Source organism: Balaenoptera physalus (genome assembly GCF_965194825.1).
Source record: "Balaenoptera physalus genome assembly, chromosome: 12".
Lineage (NCBI taxonomy): Eukaryota > Metazoa > Chordata > Mammalia > Artiodactyla > Balaenopteridae > Balaenoptera > Balaenoptera physalus.
In genome coordinates, this window is record NC_138897.1 from 84,327,958 (window position 1) to 84,350,963 (window position 23,006).

General features: G+C 35.4%; 1 protein-coding gene across 4 annotated transcripts in view; it reads right to left on the reverse strand.

Moving 5' to 3' along the window:
* MED13L (mediator complex subunit 13L) overlaps window positions 1-23,006 on the reverse strand; it is a 313,009-nt gene that overhangs the window by 273,332 nt on the left and 16,671 nt on the right. For all 4 annotated transcript variants that reach the window (XM_082416714.1, XM_082416716.1, XM_082416713.1 and 1 more), the window contains exon 2: window positions 2,904-3,141. In XM_082416714.1, the coding sequence (XP_082272840.1) occupies window positions 2,904-3,141 (238 nt within the window). The remainder of the gene's footprint in view (window positions 1-2,903; window positions 3,142-23,006) is intronic.

The following is a 23,006-nucleotide window of genomic DNA, read 5'->3' on the forward strand; positions in this document are numbered from 1 at the left end:
TCCCCAAACAAGAGCCCAAAAGTGTTTATCCAAGTGACAGGAACAGGTTATAAACGTGTCTTGGTCTTCTCACAGGCTATTTCACAGGTATTCAAAGCATTTAAACAAAAAGTCTAGTATAAAACTGCGTGTATCCCATAGGCTTATTCTCTTTCTGTAGGGATTACTTTATACATTTAAATCCAAGATGGTGCTTTGTGAGGTTTCTTAATAGTATGCTATTTGGGCTACACTGTAAAAACAAAGGGAAATGCCTAATAACATAACTAAAAAGCATTTTAAAGAACAGTAAAATGTCCCTAAAAAAGAGAATGCTACAAATAATAGTACCATGATCTTAATATTAAAGGATTCTGATAAAATTTATTTTAGCCAAAATGAAATGACTCATATATACTAGAGAATGAAACAGAGTGCAAAATATCCTCAATGTGTAAGACTACCAATTAAAATATTCCCCTGGTATCCTTTTTTCATGATTGCTCTGTCATATTCTCCCTCACTTGAAACAAAGTTGTCTTTATGCCACTCATTTTTCTAATTAAGTTTCAAATATTTTCTAATATTAGGTTGAAACACAAAACTATCCTTTACAACCACTTTTACCTACAGAAAAGCTCATTTGCTTCAATCTAATAACTTTCACAAATTCAACATATAAAAAGGGTAGATGTACTTAACAAAGTTATGATTGTCCATCACTGTAATACTTCCCTGATGGCATGCAAAAAAATAAACAGTTTACGCCCTTTTCAGACTCAACAGGAAAGAAAATTAAAAAGTAATCATTATGAGGTAAAAACATTCACAAGATACTGTTAAGTGAAAAGGCCTGAGTTACAAAACAGTACGATACCACTTTCATTTATACACAGAAACACCAAATATTAAAACTCTGCTTTGGACTTCAGGATTTTTGTTTCTTTGTTCTCTTCCTTTGGTGGTTCTACTTTCCTAATTTTCTAATTAAAATGCAGTATTTCTGTAATTTATAAAAACAATTTAAAAGAAGTTAATCTTTGCTTAATTCTTTACCAGGAAAACAATACACTAATGAATAAAGCAGCTATAAAATATTTAAACAGCCTACATCTTTTTGTTAACTCAGTAACAAAGTCCATGAGAAATAATACAATAACTTAATAAGTTATTTCTAAAAACACTGATCCTGTGCTTTGTTGGTATGGATAAATAACTTTATACATCAACTAAATAAGCGTAAATAACCGTTGGGTTTGGTTTCATCATCACTGTAAAATGATGATTTGTGTTGCTAACAAATAAAGACCAGACCAAAAAGTTAAAACATAAGGGATCAATAGGGAGTAGAAAAATGGAAGGAGATTAAGAGCCAGAAATAATCACGCAAAATGAAGGAAAATGAAACTATTAATAAAACAAACAAAAATGCTATATTCCTCTACCACGTGTGCAAAAATTTTTTTAAAGAACAAAAAGATATGTTTTGATACTTAAATGGACAAATATAAATGTTATAAGTATCTTTCAGGAGGTATTTTATTTTAAAAATTCTGATAACCAGAAACCAGATGTTTAAAACTAATTTTACCCGAGTTCACTGCTAACTACATGAAATAAGCTTTGAGATGCATATAATTCTGAGATATTGTTGACTAACCAGCTAAGTAAGCAATCTTACCCAGAATAGATTCTTATATTTATAAACCAAATACGCTAAAAACTATAGGAGAAAGGTTTGAGTTGAACAAATGGGCCATAAAGTAAACAGCTCAGTTAGTCCACTGTGGTTTACTGCCCTCTGGCTGTTGTGGCAGGAGACATCACAGATCAAAAATGGCTGTAAAGAAAAGCTAGGAAGGTGTCAGGCAGAAGTCGGCAGGAAATCCTTTAGGCAAATTTCAACACTTTAGAATAGATCCTCAAATACATCAAAGTTAGTTTCACCCTTCCTTTAAAAACAATATGAAGTATATGAAGCAACAAAACATTTCAAACACTATCTGAAATTTTTCAACCACAAATTAATAAAATATAGAGTAACTTAGACATAATAAAAGCTGGTTCTAGGAGACTAAGTCAAAAAGAGTTAATGCCCTACCCTAACTAAAGATCAGAATTAGTCCTGATTTAGAAAAATTCTTTAGCATACGAGATGGAAAGATTTAGGTGAAGAGGTGAAAAGTTTTACTAGAAATTCAAAGAATATCGATAATATTTCCTCTGGTTATAAATCTGTGGTAAATACAAAAAGTAGCTCAGAATAATGAAACTCTTACATTAGTTCAAAATTTCCAGATATCAGATGTAATCTGAAGTTAAAAATTAGGCAGCATTGGAGCAAATATTTCCTGGAATCACCTAATTACATAAAAAGCAGAAACAAGACACAGGAAAACTTGCTATGCCAAAATCGGAGTAGGTTCTTTACATAAATCTTTCTACAAAATATTATCCAATGTCATCTCATAATTTTGTCCAACAAGGCTTGCACTAAATTTCTATTATCACTTTACAATTTTCCACTAGAGTTCAGCTGGCAATAAACCATAACAGCAACAGTCCAAAAAAACACAACTCTGTTCATTTCACTGACTTGCTAATTACTCACATTTCACTATCATTTTAAAACAGTGGATCTTAGCCTCAATCCCAACCCAAACACCCAGGGGACACTATACTTTCCTTTAATAAGAGTGGCTCACAAGGTTCTGATTCCCAGCATGACTGAGAAAGGACAAGAAAATTTGAAAAAAACCGGGGTGGAAAGAAGAGGGGTGAGAGTAAGGATGTTCCTTTGACACACAGCCCATTAAACACTTGGATTTTTCTTCTCAGGAAGTCTTAATAACCTTTTCAGAATTCACCACTGTTCAAAAAATATACAATGCAAATTAATTTTTAAGAAAAAACAAAAATCTTACCCTGTAGTTCATGATGTATTACACCCACTAAGTTGGGTTCGTCTCCCCACCAGAATATCCATAACTCTTTGCAATCTGGTTTGACATCACGACGCCATACACACAGCAAGTTGGCTTGCAGACAGCGGATGAAACTTAACAGGATTGGATCATCTTGGGCTGGGGCTGAAATTATGGGTCCGCAGTCCCCATGCCCTCCAAAATTGTACCTACGCCATTTGATTCCCGTGAGTTCAGCCTGAAAAAAGGAAAGAAAATTACAACAGTTTTGACTGTTCTTTTTACTTAACACTAAAAACAGGCTGCCATACAGATAAATTAATTTGCTAAAATAAATATTTACAGTATACCTCATATAGTAAGATTTCTTCCACTGAAAAATTTATGTCAACCCTTGATTTTTTTAAGGGGAAAACAACTCATTTCCTCCTATCAAGATTTCTACATAGCTCTTTATATTAAATACCAAAATACAGCAAACAGATAATCATTATTTCCTGTTGAACCATTTTTTACCTAACATTTACTTTAAAGTCCCTATAAATAAAATTTTCTATATTATTATGCCTTATTTAATTCATAAATTATATTTAGAAATCAAGTAAGAGTTTAAAAAATAAGTTTGTAGAATTGAAATAATTCTTTCTTTCGAAGAATTTCCTCAATTTCGTCCCATCCAGAAGCTACAGTTTAAATCTTTTTTAATCAGGGAAATAGTATGCAGTACCACAGTGCTTCATTATGAAAGCCAAAATAGCCTGCTAATAAAACTGATGGAAAGTTATCAGCAATTTATTCATGTTATTTAACATGCAGCACACAGAAAAGCTTTGCTTCTGTAACAATTCCCTAACACAGCTTCGTCTTTTGTTTTTTAAACACATTTTAAAACATGGTAACTTTAAACCAGCTGACAGCTAATCCTCTGTCTTTATTCTGTTACGTGGATTTGTATTCTAAAATTTTTAAATCTTAGGTTTAAAAGAACTAAATTTCAAGGATGTTTCAACACAAACAAAAGTTAAATTCCTTACTTAAATAACTGTAAACTACAACTATGTATTCAAAACTGATAGTAAAACTGATTCCATAATATAATTCTGTACCAAACAGTCCATGTGTCCCTTGCATTTAATCCTTACTCACTCATCGTCCCCCCTCCTCACCCTCCCACCACAACCAAGTTAGTAATTTTTGTCAAGAAGTTGTTTTTCAAAAAACAAGTACCACAGGGGAGAAAAATAACTGCATCTTCTACTACCATAACTGAAACAAATTTAAAGTGCTAAAATAATCACTATAATGAACATCTCTAAGAAAAAAATATCAGTTTTCTTCAATCCCCAAAAAAAGCTTCACTTAAATGACTCCAAAAATATTAATATCCAAACTAAAACTGTCTGAAAGTCACTAACTTTTCCTTTCACACTATGAGATATGGAAATCTAATCTTTAATGAATATTCTTCATAAAAACTGGTATTGGCATCATTTAGGCTTTCCCTTTGCACCACTTGGTTTCCTCCAGCTATAAAAGAACTACCTGGCCAATGAAAAAGTTCAAAGAGTAAACTAATCACACAAGAAATAATTATTCTCCATAATCACATCAGAAATAATTATTAGCATTGTACTTTATGTTCTTCCTGTTTTTCTGTACTTATACATTTTGAAGTTAGAATCATACTGCATGGTTTTATAGCCTTTTTCACATACTATAAATATTTCTATATATTACTAATTATTCTTCAAAAACAATTCTTAATGTTTTCATACTATACACTGTTTGGAGAAAACAATTTATTCCATAACAACTGGACAATCTTCCTTCTTCACGATTATTATAATTGGTGAACATCCTTGAACATTATTTTCTTGATTACTTTCCTTAGGAGAGATTGCTTGCTGTAGAATTACCAAAGAATACAAATATTTTAGGACTCATGAAAGAATGCTTCCATACTGCTTTTTAGTAGTCTCACCCATACAAGTAACCTCCTGCCAAACTGCATATCTTTAAAAATACCTGTCGATTTAATTAAATGGTATGCCCTTGTACCAACTGGTAGTCTTCATTCTACTAAGAGGAAATTATTATCATATATTTGATCAGAAGTATAACCTGGGGCCAGTCTTCTTGGGTTTGATTCCCAGCTGTGTACTTACTAGCTGAAAGTAGCAAGTACCTCGCAAATTATTTAATCTTTGTCTCTCAGTTGCCTCACCGGTAAAATGAGAATAATGGTATTCAGAGTTGATTAAATGAGTTAGTCTATACAGAAAGCGCTTAGGACAGTGCCTGGCACATGGCAAAAAATATAAATGATACTGGTTCATTACTAGTAGTACTAGTGTAGTAGTACTACTTCCCTTTAGTTGTCTGTTCACATCGTTTGTGTTTTTCTATCATAGAAGTTCGTTTCCTCAAATAAAAGCAGTGTGTGTGTATGTCTATTTATGTTTTAATCAGAAAGCCTAAGATCAATTTTTTTAATAAATATCAAAGAAGGAAACTAAATAAAAAGACTAAGTGGGGGCAGTTGAAATCAGAAAAGTCAAGTAGAAGACTAACTTTTCTTATATCACCTAAGCTAGTGTTCTGTGCCTAAGGATCCTGAGGAAGTGGGGGGGGAGGAAGAGAAGAGGGGGAAAATATACCAATAAATATGAATCACTAATGCTTACATTAACCATATTTAAAAGGTTAGAAAATTAAAATACATCAGAGATTTAAATATCAGGTGAGTCAGTCCCCAAAAAAATCTACAAACAGCAACTTACAAGAATACTTTCTACCTGTAACACCCAGCATGCATGGTTCAGCAAACAAAATACTTGGCTTTGATTCAGGAGAATGGTTTCCTAATCCTAGCACTTTCACTAACTTCCTATCAGTGCTTCTATGGTCTCAGTGGTAAAAGAAAGCCGCTGCCACCTGCTCTATATCTTTATGGAGTTGTTCTAACAAGTGATGTAATACAAATGCAAGTGACATAACATCAAGGCTACAAACTTAATCTCTTCATAACTAATTCAGCCAGAAGTACTAAAAATGTCCAATCATTTAAAAACAATTTATCCCTTTACCTTAAAACTAAAATTAAATATCACTATACCAGTCTTCACTGGAAAATGTAACAATGAAACATCATTCAAGCCTAACAGATACCTAGGTATAAAATGAATGTTCAAAGACTTGCTTTAAATTTTGAGTTAATATTTGATTAAGAGGAAAAACGACTGAAACACTTTGTCCAAGAAAAAAAAATCCTATCATGGATGTATATTCAATTACACTATTAAAATATATCTTCATATACCATGACCATGTTTATAGTTAAAAATCAATTCCCCACAAAGTTCTGTCGACCCAATTTCTGACAAATGTGTATTTCCAAGACTCAAAATTCTTGAAGCAACCCTTTAAAATATTTCTAGGTGCAAATTATCCCCAAAATGCAATTATTTCTCACTGTCAAAGATGAACAATACATATTTATATTTAAGTTTAAGATTACATGGTTTTTAAAATAGAGAATCAGGAAAAAAACATGCAAGGAAAAAAATCAGTATTGCACATAGATAGAACAATAACCACAACCATCATCATTTATTTGTCACCTGCTTAATACCGGGCAGCATACTAGGGTCTTCACATAGAATTTCTAACATGAGGCACCATACTAGTGTCTTCATATATAATTCCTAATCTTCTCAAACAGACAGTTAAAATAATTCTCAGAAACACAAAGTTTAAATAATTCTCCAATAACCACACAGGTAGCGACTGGCAGATCCCAAACATAACTGGATTTAAAGCGTAACTGAATTTAAAGCATAAACTCTTTCCGCTCTGCCATGCTGTTTCACAGGGCTAACGGTAAAAATTAGCCCTAGAGGATATAAAATAGTACAAAGAAACAGTCATCAACTCAATTTAGCAATGACAAGAGCTCACGGCCAAACTTTCTAATTTAAGAAAGTTCATGAATCTTTCTTTACTCTTCCTGAGTTATTAAGAAAACTAGTATAAGACTGCCCACTACACCATCCCATGAATAGGAGAGACCTGTTTTATTTCACTCAGATAATTATATGCCTTCTTTACATGTTACCACTATAAGACCATAACCACACAAGCTAATTTTTAGAGGATATGTATAACAAACCAAGAAAATAACTATTCTAATAGCAAGAGAGACTGGAGGAAAGTCTTCTCAGCAGTGGCTGGTATCAGCTGTACAGGTTGTCAGCATCCTCTGGGAACTGAACTTAACTGGCAGAGACTCCCCTGGTCTAAACAGAAGTTCAATACAGAATGGTTCTAATTAAAAAGATTACAACAGAATCAGGATAAATGTACTTTCTTATGACATGAATGTATTTAAAGAAAATTTATATTGATTCTTAATATCCTATTCTTTAGGTACTATACATAGGAAATGAGCTGATAAATTTTCCCAATGGAGGTCATTTATTTGCACTAACCCATCGCAATCAGATCCCTCATGACCAACATATACTTGCAACGTGGCTCTCCAAAGTTAAACCTGTATTCAGAGGTCATGGAATAGAATAAAACTAATGTAACTTGGTAAGAATGAACCCAGGGTGTAGTATCATGGAAAGAACACTGGTTGCAGGTCAGGAGATCTAGGTTCAAGTCCTAGTTTTTCAACTATTTACCTAAACAATATCAGGAAATCTCCAACTCTGGGCACCTTGGCTTCCTGGCCTGTAAGGTGATATGGTTGACCTAGATACTATAAATGAGTTCAAGTCTCCTGACCCAGGCTAATTACATCCCACTCACAAAGGCAACCTGTAAATGAGAGTAACCCTTATTAGATGCCTTACAATGATCAGCGGGAACAGGAGAGTGACCAGAAGATATTATGAATTTTCAAGAATAGTCGAAAGAAAGATTTCTCCAACTACAGAACAATTAGCTTAATATGAATCCTTGGCAGGATTCTAGGATGGTATGTCGAAAAGGCAGCTGTGATCACTTGAGACTAACATGAGTACACTAGGAAATTCCAAGTCTGCCTCACCTCACTTCCTCCTGTGATAGAGTTACTACGCTAGTAGACCAAGGAAATACAGCTAACAAACATATTAAGTCACCTCTCAACTGGAGTCATAGGAAGGAAAAAAGTCAGGATCATAGAAAACGTCTGTTAAAACATAACTAATCAGCTCCAGGTAAAGACGGCAGAGTAAACACACACATCTGCTTTTGCTCTCTCTTAAATCCCTCAAAAAAACCCAGTAAAGAAGTTTGTTTCTTTGCTTTGTGTTTTTTCCCTTAAATCATAAAATCACAATGGTAGAGGTAGTAGAGATGAGCGCATCCAGGTTTTGAAAGGTAAGAAGCAGATGCTCAAGAGGTCAAGAGACTTATAATACCTAAGAAAACTGTGGAGAAAGCGGAGCTACAACCCAACTTACACAGAATTATAAATACAGGTACAGTCGTCCCACAGTCTCCATGGAGGATTGGTTCCAGAATGCCCCACAAATACCAAAATCTGTGGATGCTCAAGTCCCTTATATAAATGGTATAGTATCTGCATATAACCTATGCATATCCTTTAAGTAATCTCTGGGTTACTTATGATACCTAAAACAATGTAAATGCTATGTAAATAGTTGCAGGTGCAAATATAGATCAATGGAACAGGATAGAAAGCCCAGAGATAAACCCACACACATACGGGCACCTTATTTTTGATAAAGGAGGCAAGCATATACAGTGGAGAAAAGACAGCCTCTTCAATAAGTGGTGCTGGGAAAATTGGACAGGTACATGGTAAAAGTATGAAATTAGAACACTCCCTGACACCATGCACAAAAATAAACTCAAAATGGATTAAAGATCTAAGTGTAAGGGCAGACACTATCAAACTCTTAGAGGAAAACATAGGCAGAACACTCTATGACATACATCACAGCAAGATTCTTTTTGACCCAGCTCCCAGAGAAATGGAAATAAGAACACAAATAAACAAATGGGACCTAATGAAACTTAAAAGCTTTTGCACAGCAAAGGAAACCATAAACAAGACCAAAAGACAACCATCAGAATGGGAGAAAATATTTGCAAATGAAGCAACTGACAAAGGATTAATCTCCAAGATTTACAAGCAGCTCATGCAGCTCAATAACAAAAAAACGAACAACCCAATCCAAAAATGGGCCGAAGACCTAAATAGACATTTCTCCAAAGAAGATATACAGATGGCCTACAGACACATGAAAGAATGCTCAACATCATTAATCATTAGAGAAATGCAAATCAAAACTACAATGAGATATCATCTCACACCGGTCAGAATGGCCATCATCAAAAAATCTAGAAACAATAAATGCTGGAGAGGGTGTGGAGGAAAGGGAACACTCTTGCACTGTTGGTGGGAATGTAAATTGATACAGCCACTATGGAGAACAGTATGGAGGTTCCTTAAAAAACTACAAATAGAACTACCATACGACCCAGCAATCCCACTACTGGGCATATACCCTGAGAAAACCATAGGTCAAAAAGAGTCATGTACCAAAATGTTCATAGCAGCTCTATTTACAATAGCCAGGACATGGAAGCAATCTAAATGTCCATCGACAAATGAATGGATAAAGAAGATGTGGCACATATATACAATGGAATATTACTCAGCCATAAAAAGAAATGAAATGGAGGTATTTGTAATGAGGTGGATGGCGTTAGAGTCTGTCATACAGAGTGAAGTAAGTCAGAAAGAGAAAAACAAATACAGTATGCTAACACATATATACGGAATCTAAGGGAAAAAAAAAAAAAAAAAAAGGCCATGAAGAACCTAGTGGCAAGACGGGAATAAAGACACAGACCTACTAGAGAATGGACTTGAGGATATGGGGAGGGGGTGGGGTGAGATGTGACAGGGCAAGAGAGTGTCATGGACATATATACACTACCAAATGTAAAATAGATAACTAGTGGGAAGCAGCCGCATAGCACAGGGAGATCAGCTCGGTGCTCTGTGACCACCTAGAGGGATGGGATGGGGAGGGTGGGAGGGAGGGAGATGCAAGAGGGAAGAGAAATGGGAACATATTGTATATGTATAACTGATTCACTTTGTTATAAAGCAGAAGCTAACACACCATTGTAAGGCAACTATACTTCAATAAAGATGTTAAAAAAAAAAAAATAGTTGCAGGTGCAAAGCAAATTCAAGTTTTGCTTTTTGGAACTTCCTGGAATTTTTTTTCTGAATATTTTTGGTCCGCAGTTGATTGAATCCACAAATGCAGAACCCACAGATATGGGTATCTTGTGGAAGTAGAAAGGCAGAGAAAAGAGCAAATAAGGAAAACTAGTTGAAAGCCTGCCTAGAAGACACTCAGAACCCAGGTACCCTCCCCACTGCCTGTCTTTATAGTAGCAAATCACTGGAAGGGTATTCTCTAGAGCCAGTAAAACACAGGGTATCTGAACTCATGGACACAGGCACAAATGAAGGCAGGAAACCAGAGTGAAAACAATACATCAGGTGACCATGTACAGAATGAAGGCCAAAAATCACCCTCTCCAACCCTCTCCCTCTAAGCACCTAGAAAGCTGGCAGCCAGTCTTTCATCCCCCAGAAAGGAGTCTGGAAAAGTCTTCTCTGGGAAAACTGACAGCTCAACAGAAAAGACCTCAAGATAATGACATCAAAGGTTCCCCAACTAAAGAGTCCACCCCAATCAGTGAACTGCACAGTAAACAAATGTCACTCACATACTACTTCGAAGCAGTTTTTTAGTCCATCTTTCCTAAACATGAACAGATGACTGGGAATTACTAAAAAGTTGAGGAAAACCACTGAGGAATTATAGAGACAAAAACACAGAAAAGTGACTTGGAGGAAACAGACTACGTCGGGAGAAGAAAACTTAAAAAAAATCTATCATTAATATTCTCAAAGAGATAAAATAGTGCAACCATTAAAAAAGAACAGGATGCTATTTCAGAAAAGAAGCACAGAGACCTAAAAGATGGCTCTTGGAAATTTTAAAACAATGATGCCAGAAATGATAAAACTCCACAGAAGGGCTGGAAGATAAAGTTTCCCCCAGAAAGTAAAGCAAATAAACAAACATAAAAAATAGGAGGGTGGGGGGAGATAAAACTAGAGGAGCAGCCCAAGAAGTTCAAAACTAAATACAAGAGCTTTCAGAAAGAGAAAACACAGAAAATGAAAAAGAGGAAATGACCAATAAAATAATTCAGAAAAATTTCGGGGGGGGGGGGTGATGAGAGAAGAATACAAATTTCTAGATTGAAAGGGCTCACTGAGTATCTAGAACAATAGATTAAAAGAGACTCACAGAAAGCATATTACTGTAAACTCTCAACACATTGCAGACAAAGAGAAGGGCCTCAAAGCTGCCATATAGTAAAAAGGGGACACATACAGAGAATCAGGAATCAGAAGGATTTCTGACTTCTCAACAGTAATACTAGGAAGCAAGAAGGCAATGATGCAATAACTCCAAAATTCTAAAGAAAAAGTACTCCAAACTAGATATCTATGCCAATCTAAATTACCTATCAAGTGTAAAAGCAGAATAAATACATTTCAAAATATGCAAGGTGTTTAAAAAAAAAAAGGCACCCTTTCTCAGGAAGCTACTGTAGGTATACCCCACCAAAAGGAGGGAATAAACCAAGTAAGAAGCCATGCGGTTTAGGAAATAGATCCAACGCGGAAGGGAGCAAAACAAATCCCTAAGATTACAGTCAATAATCAGATGATTCCAGGTTGTGAACTGTGCACCAGCGTAGAGGGCAACCAATCCAGATTATGACAGGTCAGATGGCTCCACGAAAGACTTTTGTTAAAGAATTTGAAACTGAAAGAACACCCGATATTTGAAAGACTTAAAAGAAGATTCAAATAATAGGCAAAAAGTTTGGGGATGAATTAGTTTAAAATACATAGTAAACAGTCCAAAAACAAACAAACAAACAAAATCCAGATAATTACCATCTTCGAGTTACACAGAAGGAAAAGTAATCAGAGTTTACTGCATGGCTTTGCCATACATTAACATAATCAAGTGAATGTTAACACTGAATATTAAGCTAACCAAAATTACTATACAACTATTTTGGTAAAATGGAAGGATGGAAAAAGGCATATTTGCTTAGTAAGAGGGAGAGAGAATAAGCTAAATCCTCATCTTCAATAGTGGAAGATCCACATTTTTAAAAGCTAAAATAACTATAAACTTAGTATTTAGTAACATTTAAGAATCAAGATAATCAACAAAAGTAGGTGAACATGTGTGTCTCTGGAGAAGGTAAAACAGGGGCCAGGAGTAGGGGAACACTATTCACTAAACCTAGAAATTCCCTGTGCTCCAGTGGTTAGGACTTGGTGCTGTCACTGCCGTGGCCTGGGTTCAATCCCTGGTGGGGAAACTAAGATCCCACAAGCTGCATGGCACAGCCAAGAAAAAAAAAAAAAAAAAAAAAAAAACCTTGTAGAACTATTTGATTCTTTAACTGTGTCAGAGTACCACTATGTTTTAAAAATTTTTTAAACTAATCAAAATGTGGTAACAAAACATATTTAACATATACGAAAAGTTACTATTAATATTGAGAACTCACACATTTTTATAGATTGATTCTAGACAAATTCCTAACCTTAAGAACAACTTAGCATCCCATAAATTATGTTGCAAAAGCCAAAGAGTTATTTACCAGGTGTTAAAATGAGTTGTTGTCTCTTTCTTCTCTCCATTTTTAGACTATTAAAACTCTAGCTGGGCAGAGACACACTTCCAGCTGCATGCTCCCCCCCCCCCCCTCCACCTAGCTCTGCTCAAGCTCTTCCTACTCCGAGCTAAGTGGCTTACCAGGGATCCCGTCCGCAGAGGGGATGAGGACAGCAGGGCATTGGGCCTCTCATCTGACTCTCATCTAACATGGTATTTTCATGTTGTGAGAAATGCAATGTGATAACTCTCCATACAATAAAGTTGTAGATTAAAGATGCTTTCTAACACATATATACTTTCGCTGATTCATAATAACTTTTTTCCTCAACTATAATTTTTCCAGCCCTCAGTTTACCAATATTAATTCAAAAATATAAAAATAAAAAATGGAATTTAGCATAAGCATGAGTTATAGAAAAGGCCCATGAAAAGGGCCAAGGTTTTATTGACAATGACTTTAACACAATTAAACAATGTCAAGTAACTATTTTAAAAGTTACTGTCATCTTAATAAGCTACTTTGATAGAAGTATAGTACCTAGATCCTACATAACAGATCATAAGAGTCACTAGCCAATATTGCTTTTAACTCCTAGCTCCAGAGTTTGAGAGGAATCTACATACGGTGGAACAAATTAACAGATGAAGGACTGGGTTAGTGAGGAAATCTAAACATGTCAAATGGCTAGAGGCTATATGGCCTCATGTTCAATCCTTTCAAGCGAATAAACATAACAGCAAAAATAAAATAAAATAAAATAATAAAGCCACAGTTGAATGAATTTAATATGAAGTTAAGATTCTGAAGAAATTTGAAAAGTCTTCAGTTACACAGAAGACAGATAAATGAAAGATGGATTCAATTTGCTCAGAACTAACCCAAGTGGTAGCAGAGAATCAAATGGAAAAAACTAAAACAACAGTGAGAGCTCACTCAAGAAAAAACCCCTGACTGACATCCCTGAGAATCATAGATGTGGGGGGTTAGGGAGAAGTTGGTCAATAGTAGATGTGGCTTCAAACACCAAAGAGCTGGTTAAACAATATGATTTATAAGGTTCCTTTCAAACCTGAAATATGAATCTCAAAGATTCCTTCCTTTCAAGCATAAGATTTCATAACTCTAATATCATTTGTATCTCAGTCAACTAGCTCAGGAGTTAGCAAACTAGGGCCCACAGGCAGGCAACTTGTTTTTGTAAATTAAGTTTTATTAGTACACAGCTACACCACATATTGTCTGTGGCAGCTTCCCCACTACAACCACAGTGTTGAGCCTTAAGTAATTAACTCTCTGGTTCTCTAAGAAAAAGTCTGCTCATCCCTAAGCTAGGATAATATACATAGACAAATATGACATTTAAAATATAAATAAGAAGCACCAGAATTATCCTCCCACCATAAACAATTAGAAAACCAAACAAAAAAATATGGAACTCCTGTTTTCAGACATTGGACAGCAAACAACACAGAGGTAGAATATCTGAGAGAAAGAAAACAAATGAAGTGTGTTCTATAAAGCCTAAGGCAGCTAGAATATGTGAAAGCAGATCACCAGAAAGGAAAAAGTTATGCAAAAAAAGAGCTCCAGGGACCTCATAGGGGTTCTTTTGAGACTGTTCATAAATACCAAGTTGCACATTCAAACAACAAAATTCAGTGGGGCCAGGCAAAGAACTACTAGAGAGCTATCATTCCAACAGCTCACACAAAGCTGGGGCGGGGAGGTGGCGGGGGAGAGACAGGGAGGGGAGCGAAGCTGGGAAATAATCTAGTTCTGAACAGCCAGTTTAAAACCAAAAACAAACAAAAAAAAACCCCACAACATTGTTAAACACCTTGGGCATAAGATAGAGACCACAGAAAAGTCAAGCCTCATAAGTGAGAAACCTAGGCCTAACATAAAGACGGCTTTAACCCATCCTAATAATCAGGCCTCAACCACCACCACCACCACCATCATCTTATCTAGTAGTATGATCATCATCTTATCTATTAGTAACTTAACTGGCAGCCAAAACAAAATTCAACTCTTTAAAAGAAAAAATAAAATCCAAACTTTCAATGACATAATACTCACAATGTCTAGTATCCAATAAAAGAATACTAGACATTCAAAGAAACAGCAAAAGGAGACCCATGACCAGGAGAAAAATCACTGAAGAGAAACAAACCCAGAAATGAGTGTGATGATGGAATTAAAAATCAGTTTAAAAACAGCTATTATAAGTACGGTCAAGGATTTAAAGAAAAACAAGCTTAAAGAGAGAAATTAAAGATATAAAAAAGAGACCAAAAAATTTCTAGTCCTCAAATATTCAAAATATGAAATGACAAATTCACTGAATGGATTTAACAGATTAGGCACTGCCAAAAAAAAAGATCAGGGGACTTGAAAACATACAATATAATTATCCAAGCTTAAGAATAGATAATTTTTTAAAACTCAAAGAATAATGAGTAAAGCCGAAGCAGTCAGAATAATATCAAGTAGTCTACCATACATGTAATTAGGGTCCTGACACACAAAGGGGGAAAGGGAGGACCAGAAAAAAAACAAAGACAAAACCAAAAACAATATTATTTAATAATGGCCAAACTGTCTCAAAGTTTCATGAGAACAATAAATCTCAGAACCAAGGAGTTCAGTGAACCCAAAGCAATATAAACCAAAAGAAAAAAGAAATCAAAATATATACAATTAAATTTCTGAAAACCAGTGATAAAAAGGAAAATCTTAAAAGCTGTTGAGAGAAAAAAAAGACTCATTACATAAGCAGAAGCAAACACAGTATTTACAACAGACTGCTCATCAGAAAATATGCAAGCAGGAAACAATGGAACAAGCTGAAAGAAAAAAAAAAAAACTCCAAATCTAGAACTCTAAATCAAGCAAATATCTTTCAAAAATGAAGGTAAAATACAGATTTTCTTAGCTCAACAGAAGCCAATGGAACTGCACTTTAATAAATGTAACTAGAATAAATGTTTTTTTAAAAAGTTCTTCTGGGGCTTCCCTGGTGGCGCAGTGGTTGAGAATCTGCCTGCCGATGCAGAGGACGCGGGTTCGAGCCCTGGTCTGGGAGGATCCCACATGCCGCGGAGCAACTAGGCCCGTGAGCCACAACTACTGAGCCTGTGCGTCTGGAGCCTGTGCTCCGCAACAAGAGAGGCCGCGACAGTGAGAGGCCCGCGCACCGCGATGAAGAGTGGCCCCCCCGCTTGCCACAACTGGAGAAAGCCCTCGCACAGAAACACAGACCCAACACAGCCAAAAATAAATAAATAATAATTTATTAAAAAAAAAAAAAAAAAAAAAAGTTCTTCTGGTACAAGGAAAATAGATGGAAACCTGGATCTACACAAAAGAATAACAAGCACCAGAAAGTTAACATACAAATAAATACAAAACATGTTTTCTAATTTAAAAATTTCCTTAAAAACTAATTAACTGTTTACAGCAAAAATAATGGATCATGTACTGTATACTAGATATAGAAGAAAAATTTATGACAACAACAGAACAAAGACCAGAAAAAGAAAATGGATTGTATACTGTTCTAAGGTTTTAACATTATAAATGAAAAAATTTATTATTTAAAGGCACACTGAAATAAGTTAAAGATGTGTATTATAAACCCTTGACCAGTTCTTAAAAAGTAAAACAAAGAGGTATATCTAATAAACCAATATTGAAGACAAAATGGACTTGTTAAAAAAAAAAAAAAAAAAAAAACTCAAAATAATCCAAAGCAAGTAGAAAAAGACAAAAATAAAAGGGGGAGGGGAGCAAAAAATAGATGGGACAGACAGGAAAAAAAAAAAGCCAAGGTAGTAGACTTAAACCCAATCATATCAATATAATTATATTAAATATAGTCTACTATAATTAAAAGATATCAATTCTCAGAATGGATAAAATTTTTAAAGGCCCAACTACATACTGCTCACAAGAAACGCACTTAAAGACAAGTTAGATTAAGAGTGAAATGGTAGAAAAAGATACATCATGCAAACATAACTTATAAGAGAGCTGCAGTGACTGGATTAATACCAATACCTCTTGACTCCAAGAGGACCATTACTAGGAATAGAGAGAGAAATTTTATAATGATAAAAATGTCAAATCTTCAAGAAGGCGTAAATCCCAAATGTGTAGGTACCTAATAACAAAGCTTCAAAATATATGAAGCACAAACAGATATATCTAAAAGGAGAAACTGACAAATCCAGAATTATAATTGGAGATTTCAACAGGTCTCCTCTCAGCAACTGATAAAACAAGTAGACAGAAAATCAGTAAGAATATAGAAAAACGTGAACACTATCAACCAACAAAGCCAAACTGACATTTATAAAACATTATAACTCAACAAAAAAATACTTTTTTTTTCAAATGCACATGGAACATTCACCAAGAGAAACCATATGCTGGGCCATAAAATAAATACCAAAATATTTTTAATTTTTTTCTTCATTTTTTATTTATTTTTGGCTGTGTTGGGTCTTTGTTGCTGCACGTGGGCTTTCTCTAGTTGCGGTGAGTGGGGGCTACTGTTCATTGCGATGTGCGGGCTTCTCATTGTGGTGGCTTCTCTTGTTGCAGAGCATGGGCTCTAGGTGCGCGGGCTTCAGCAGTTGCAGCACTTGGGCTCAGTAGCTGCAGCACTCGGGCCCTAGAGCATGCGGGCTTCAGCAGTTGTGGCACACAGGCTCGGTAGTTGTGGCGCACAGGCTTAGTTGCTCCTCGGCATGTGGAATCTTCCCGGACCAGGGATTGAACCCATGTCCCCTGCATTGGCAGGTGGATTCCAGGGAAGTCCCCTATCAATATATTTTTACAAGTTGAAACTTCTGAATAGAATTAAGTTAGAAATTAACAAAATACCTCTAATGCTCCCCTCTCCCACAAAATCTGTAAATAAATAATACTTATAAATAATGCATAGAACCACCCCCCAAAAAATCACAAGGGAAACTAGAAAATATTTTGAACGGAATATGAAAAAAATATATACCAAAATAGGAGGGGTATAAGTCAAACAGTGCTCAAAGAGAAATCTGTAGCTTTAAATATTTACATTAGAAAGGAAGAAAGATATAAAATTGCTCTAAGCTTCTTCCTTTGGAAGCTAGAAAAGGTGTCAATTAAGCCAAATGTAGATTGATAGAAATGATGAAGAAAAGAAATAAATGAAATATAAAACAGACTAACAATAGAGAAAACCAATAAAATGAAAAGCTGGTTATTTTAAAAGATCAATAAAATTGACAAACTTCTCACTAGGTTAATCAAGAGAGGGAAAAAAAGACAAATTACCAACATCAGGAATGAGAGATGAGAAATTACTTCACATCATAATGACACTGTAAAGATAATGAAATTACTATAAACAACAGTATGTCAATAATTAAAACTATTTAGATTAAATGGACTAGTCCTTTGCAACAATTACCAAAGTAACACACACACAAAGATCTGAACAGCCCTTTATCTATTAAAGAAATGGAATTCATAAACTAAAATCTTCCCTCAAAGAATTCTCCAACGCAAGATGGCTTCACTAGTAAATTCTATCAAACATCTATGGAAGAAATACCACCAGTTCTACACAAACTTTCAAAAAACAGAGGGACTACTTCCCAAATCATTTTTAAGAGACCAACATTACTAAGACCAAAAACATTACAAGAAAAGAAATCTACATGCCAATATCCTTCGTGAACACAGATTTAAAAATCAGTAAAAAAATATTAGCAAATCAAATCCAGCAATATATAAAAATGATAACATACCCTCCACATGGAGTTTATCTTGGAAATTTAAGCTCAGCTGCATTAGTTTGAAAGCCCATCAATGTAATTTGAATCAAGCTTAGTTCAAAAACCCATCAATAAAATTCCCCATTATAACAAAACAAAACCTGTGATCGTATCAACAGAGAAAACATTTAACAAAATTCAACACCTAGGGCTTCCCTGGTGGCGCAGTGGTTAAGAATCCGCCTGCCAATGCAGGGGACGTGGGTTTGAGCCCTGGACCAGGAAGATCCCACATGCCGCGAGCAACTAAACCCGTGCACCACAACTACTGAGCCTGCGCTCTAGAACCTGTGAGCCACAGCTACCGAAACCCGCACGCCTAGAGCCCGTGCTCCGCAACAAGAGAAGCCACCGCAATGAGAAGCCCGTGCACTGCAACGAAGAGTAGCCCCCGCTCACCACAACTAGAGAAAGCCCGCGCGCAGCAACGAAGACCCAACACAGCCAAAAATAAATAAATTAAATAAATAAATAAATAAAATTCAACACCTATTCATGGTAAAAAGACTTAGCAAACTAGGAATTAAAGGGAACTTACTCAGCCTGATTAAGGGGATATTCAAAAACCTACAGCTAATATCACAATTAATGATGAAAAATTGACCACTTTCCACCTAAGATCAGGAACAAAGCAAGGATGCACATTCTTAACACACTTCTATTCAACTTTGTACTGTAGGTCCTAATCAATGCAATAAAGCAAGAAATAAAAGGCATACAGATTGGAAAGGAAGATAATAATAACATCATCTTTATTCACAGACAACATCATCATGTACATTTACAAAAATTAAAGGACTTCAGAAGATCTACTAAAACTAATACAGCTGACCTTCCACAACACAGGTTTGAACTGTGCAGGTCTACTTATATGCAGATTTTTAAAAATACTACAGTACTATATGATCCGTGGTTAGTTCAATCTGTGGAGGCAGAACTGTGGGTATGTAGGGCTGACTGTAAGTTATACTCGGATTTTCAACTGTGGGGAGGGTTGGTTCCCATAACCTCCATATTGTTCAAGGGTTAACTGTAATTGAGTTTAGGGAATTTACATAGTATGTAAAATAAATATACAAAAGTTAATTATATTCTACATATTAACAGTGAACAATTTAAAAATAATATTTAAAAGCAATGCCACTTATAAGAGCATTGAAAAACATGGACTACTCAGGGATAAATCTGATAACACATGTTGCAGACCTGTACACCAAAAACTATAAACAATGTTCAGAGAAATTTAAAGACTTAAAGAAACGGAGAGCCAGAACATGTTTACGGCTTAGAATACCTAAAATTGTTAACCTATCAATTCTCCGCATATTGATCTATGGATTCAACAAGACCACAATCAAATCCCTGCAGGTTGTTTTCTTTTGTTTGTTTTTTGTTTTTTTTAACAAATTGACAGGTTGACTCTAAAACTTATATTAAAATGCAAAGTACCCAGGAGAGCAAAAACAATTTTGAAAAAGAACAAAGTTGGGAATTTACCCTGACTTTAAGATAAACTGTAAGGTTTCAGTAATCATGACAGTGTGGTAGTGGCAGAAGAGGCATGTAGATCAAAGGAACAGAATACAGGGAATTTCCTGGCAGAATTTCCTGGCGGAGTGGTTAGGACTCTGCACTTTCATTACGGAGGGCCCAGATTCGATCCCTGGTAGAGGAACTAAGATCCCACAAGCCGCACTACACACATACATTCAATACATTCAATTGATTTTTGACAGTGATAGGAAAAACATAGTCTTTTCAACAAATGATGTAGGAATAACTAGATATCCCACATGCAAAAAGAACTTCAACCCTTACCTCACACCACACAAAAAAAAAACTCAAAATGGATCACTTAATCACAGACCTAAACCTAATAATGAACACTGTGATACTTCTGGAAGAAATCATAAAAGGAAATCTTTGCTACCCTGGAATAGCAATTAGAACTCATATATAGCTGGCTGGAATGTAAAACGGTACAATCATCTTTTTAAAGTTGAGCAGTACTTTACAAAGTGAAATCTGTGTTTCCCACATGATTCAGCAAGGGCACTCCTGGTTGTTTACAGAAATAAAATCATATGCCCCACATAAAAACCAGTACATGAAAGTTCATAATCATTAATAAATGAATGGATAAGCAAACTGTGGTTTATCAATACAAGGGACTAAAACTTAGCACTAAAAAGGAATTACCTACATGAAGCCAGACAAAGAAGACTATATACATATGATTCCATTTATAAAATATTCTAGAAAAGGCAAAATGAGTCTACAGTAACAGCAGATCAGTGGTTGCCTGGAGGTGGGAGGTGGTTTCACAGACTACACATTAGTCAAAACTCATAAAACTGCACTTGCTTAAACAGGGTAACATTTTATTGTATGTAAACTATACCTCAATAAAGATCATCAAAAATTTATGTATTAATGGAAGAATCCATGTAAAAAAAAAAATCTCTCAAAGAAAAAAAATCTATTTTTAATATAGCCAAAGTAACCATCTTCTGTATCTCCAAGGTAACTGTGAATCTCTCTTAGAAAGATATTTTCGAAAAAATTATTTTCATGCCTAACTACATCATAACACTGGTTAATGATTTATATTTATTAACCTTAACTAAAAGAGAACTCGTGAAATTTCTGGGAACTGAACTATTTAATGAAGTTCATTAGTGAAGTTGGGATGATTTCTTACCCAACTGCAATAACAGACTATAAACACAAATTTATATTACTTTCTCAGTATAGCAGACGTTGTTGGCTGCCGACCCAAACATGAACGGCTCCTTCCTCCACAGTAACATACACTCTACACTGCTGGGGATAACAATGTGCTCACTTGAAGAACTACATTTCCCAGCTTCCCTGAGGTTAAGCATGGCCAGATGTGTTGTAAGGAACTTTCGAGAAGTTTCCTTTAAAAGGAGGGGTGTGGCGTTCCTACATTTCCTCCGCCTTCTATCTAGAATGCCACCATGATGATTATAGAGTTTGAGCAGCCATCTTGGACAATATGCTACTTGTGATAAACTAGAGATAATGGAATAATAAAGAATGAACCTGGGTCCCTTGATTACTGAGAAGTAACCAAACCAGTTCTGAAATGCTGCCTCCAGCTTGCGTGTATGCAAAAAAGAAATTTCTATCTTTTTTAAGCTATTTGTCTACTTTTTAATAAGCACATGATTATGTTACCATAATAAATCATTTATTTTTCTTTTTTTTTTAATTAATTAATTAATTTATGGTTGTGTTGGATCTTCGTTTCTGTGCGAGGGCTTCCTCTAGTTGTGGCAAGTGGGGTCCACTCTTCATCGCGGTGCGCGGGCCTCTCACTATCGCGGCCTCTCTTGTTGGGGAGCACAGGCTCCAGACGCGCAGGCTCAGCAATTGTGGCTCACGGGCCTAGTCGCTCCACGGCATATGGGATCTTCCCAGACCAGGGCTCGAACCCGTGTCCCCTGCATTGGCAGGCAGATTCTCAACCACTGCGCCACCAGGGAAGCCCCAATAAATCATTTCTGATGAGCATTTCAGCAACTGGCTTTTTATTTTTAAAAAACTAAAAGACATTTAGTGAGGTGATGAATTTTTCTGAGACTATTACCGAGGTTTTTATCTTGCCCAGTCATTGATCAAAATAAACTATCTTAATTTTTCATTTTCCATCTGGTTTCTCTATTTGGAATAAAGTAGTCCAGGAGAGAAAAATCTGCTTATCCGTGGGAAGAAATTTTAAGCTGCCTTATTACTCCATTAATCTGATGAAACTTTTTAAAAATGTAAACTGTATTATCACTCCATTAATCTCAGGCAAATCTATATGCTCCAGTGATTTCTACCTTCATGCTTATGCTAAATTATATGGTCTACACTGTTAATTTTTAAAAGGCTCAGAAAAGAAAGAGACCAATAATGTTTGGAATAGTTAGGAGGAGCTTCACAGAAGCTCTAAAGGATTCAGACAAGAAAAGAAAGAAGAGAACACAATACAATGCACTGGTTAAGCGTTCGGGCGCTGAAGTCAGTGACTGGGCTCCATCACTGGCTGGCTGTGTGACCCAGGGCAAGTACTTTAAACTCTTGCTTCAGTTTTCTTATCTGAAAAATGGGAACAGTAGTACCTATCTCATCAGGATCTTGATGAGAAAACTTATGTAGCTGGCAAGCAGTTAAGCAATTACAGGCATTCAGTAAGTACTCTTAGAAAGAGCAAAATCTCTGAGATGAGAATGTGTATAACATGTAAAGATCTGACTTGAAATAAAGACTCTTGCTAGTGAATGGTTGGAAATTTTAAATAGAAAAAGAAAACAAAAGGCTTTTTAGAGATCAAATGCTTTTGAAAAATAAAACTCACAAAATATGTATGTCCGTTTGTATGAAAAGATGCTCATAACCTTATTAGGAATAAAGAAACTGAAAATTTTAATACTGAGATTTTCTTTGCTCAGAGTATAAACAATTAAAATGAGTAAGTTTCACAATAGGCAAGGATAGAAGAATTGGGCATTTATATATT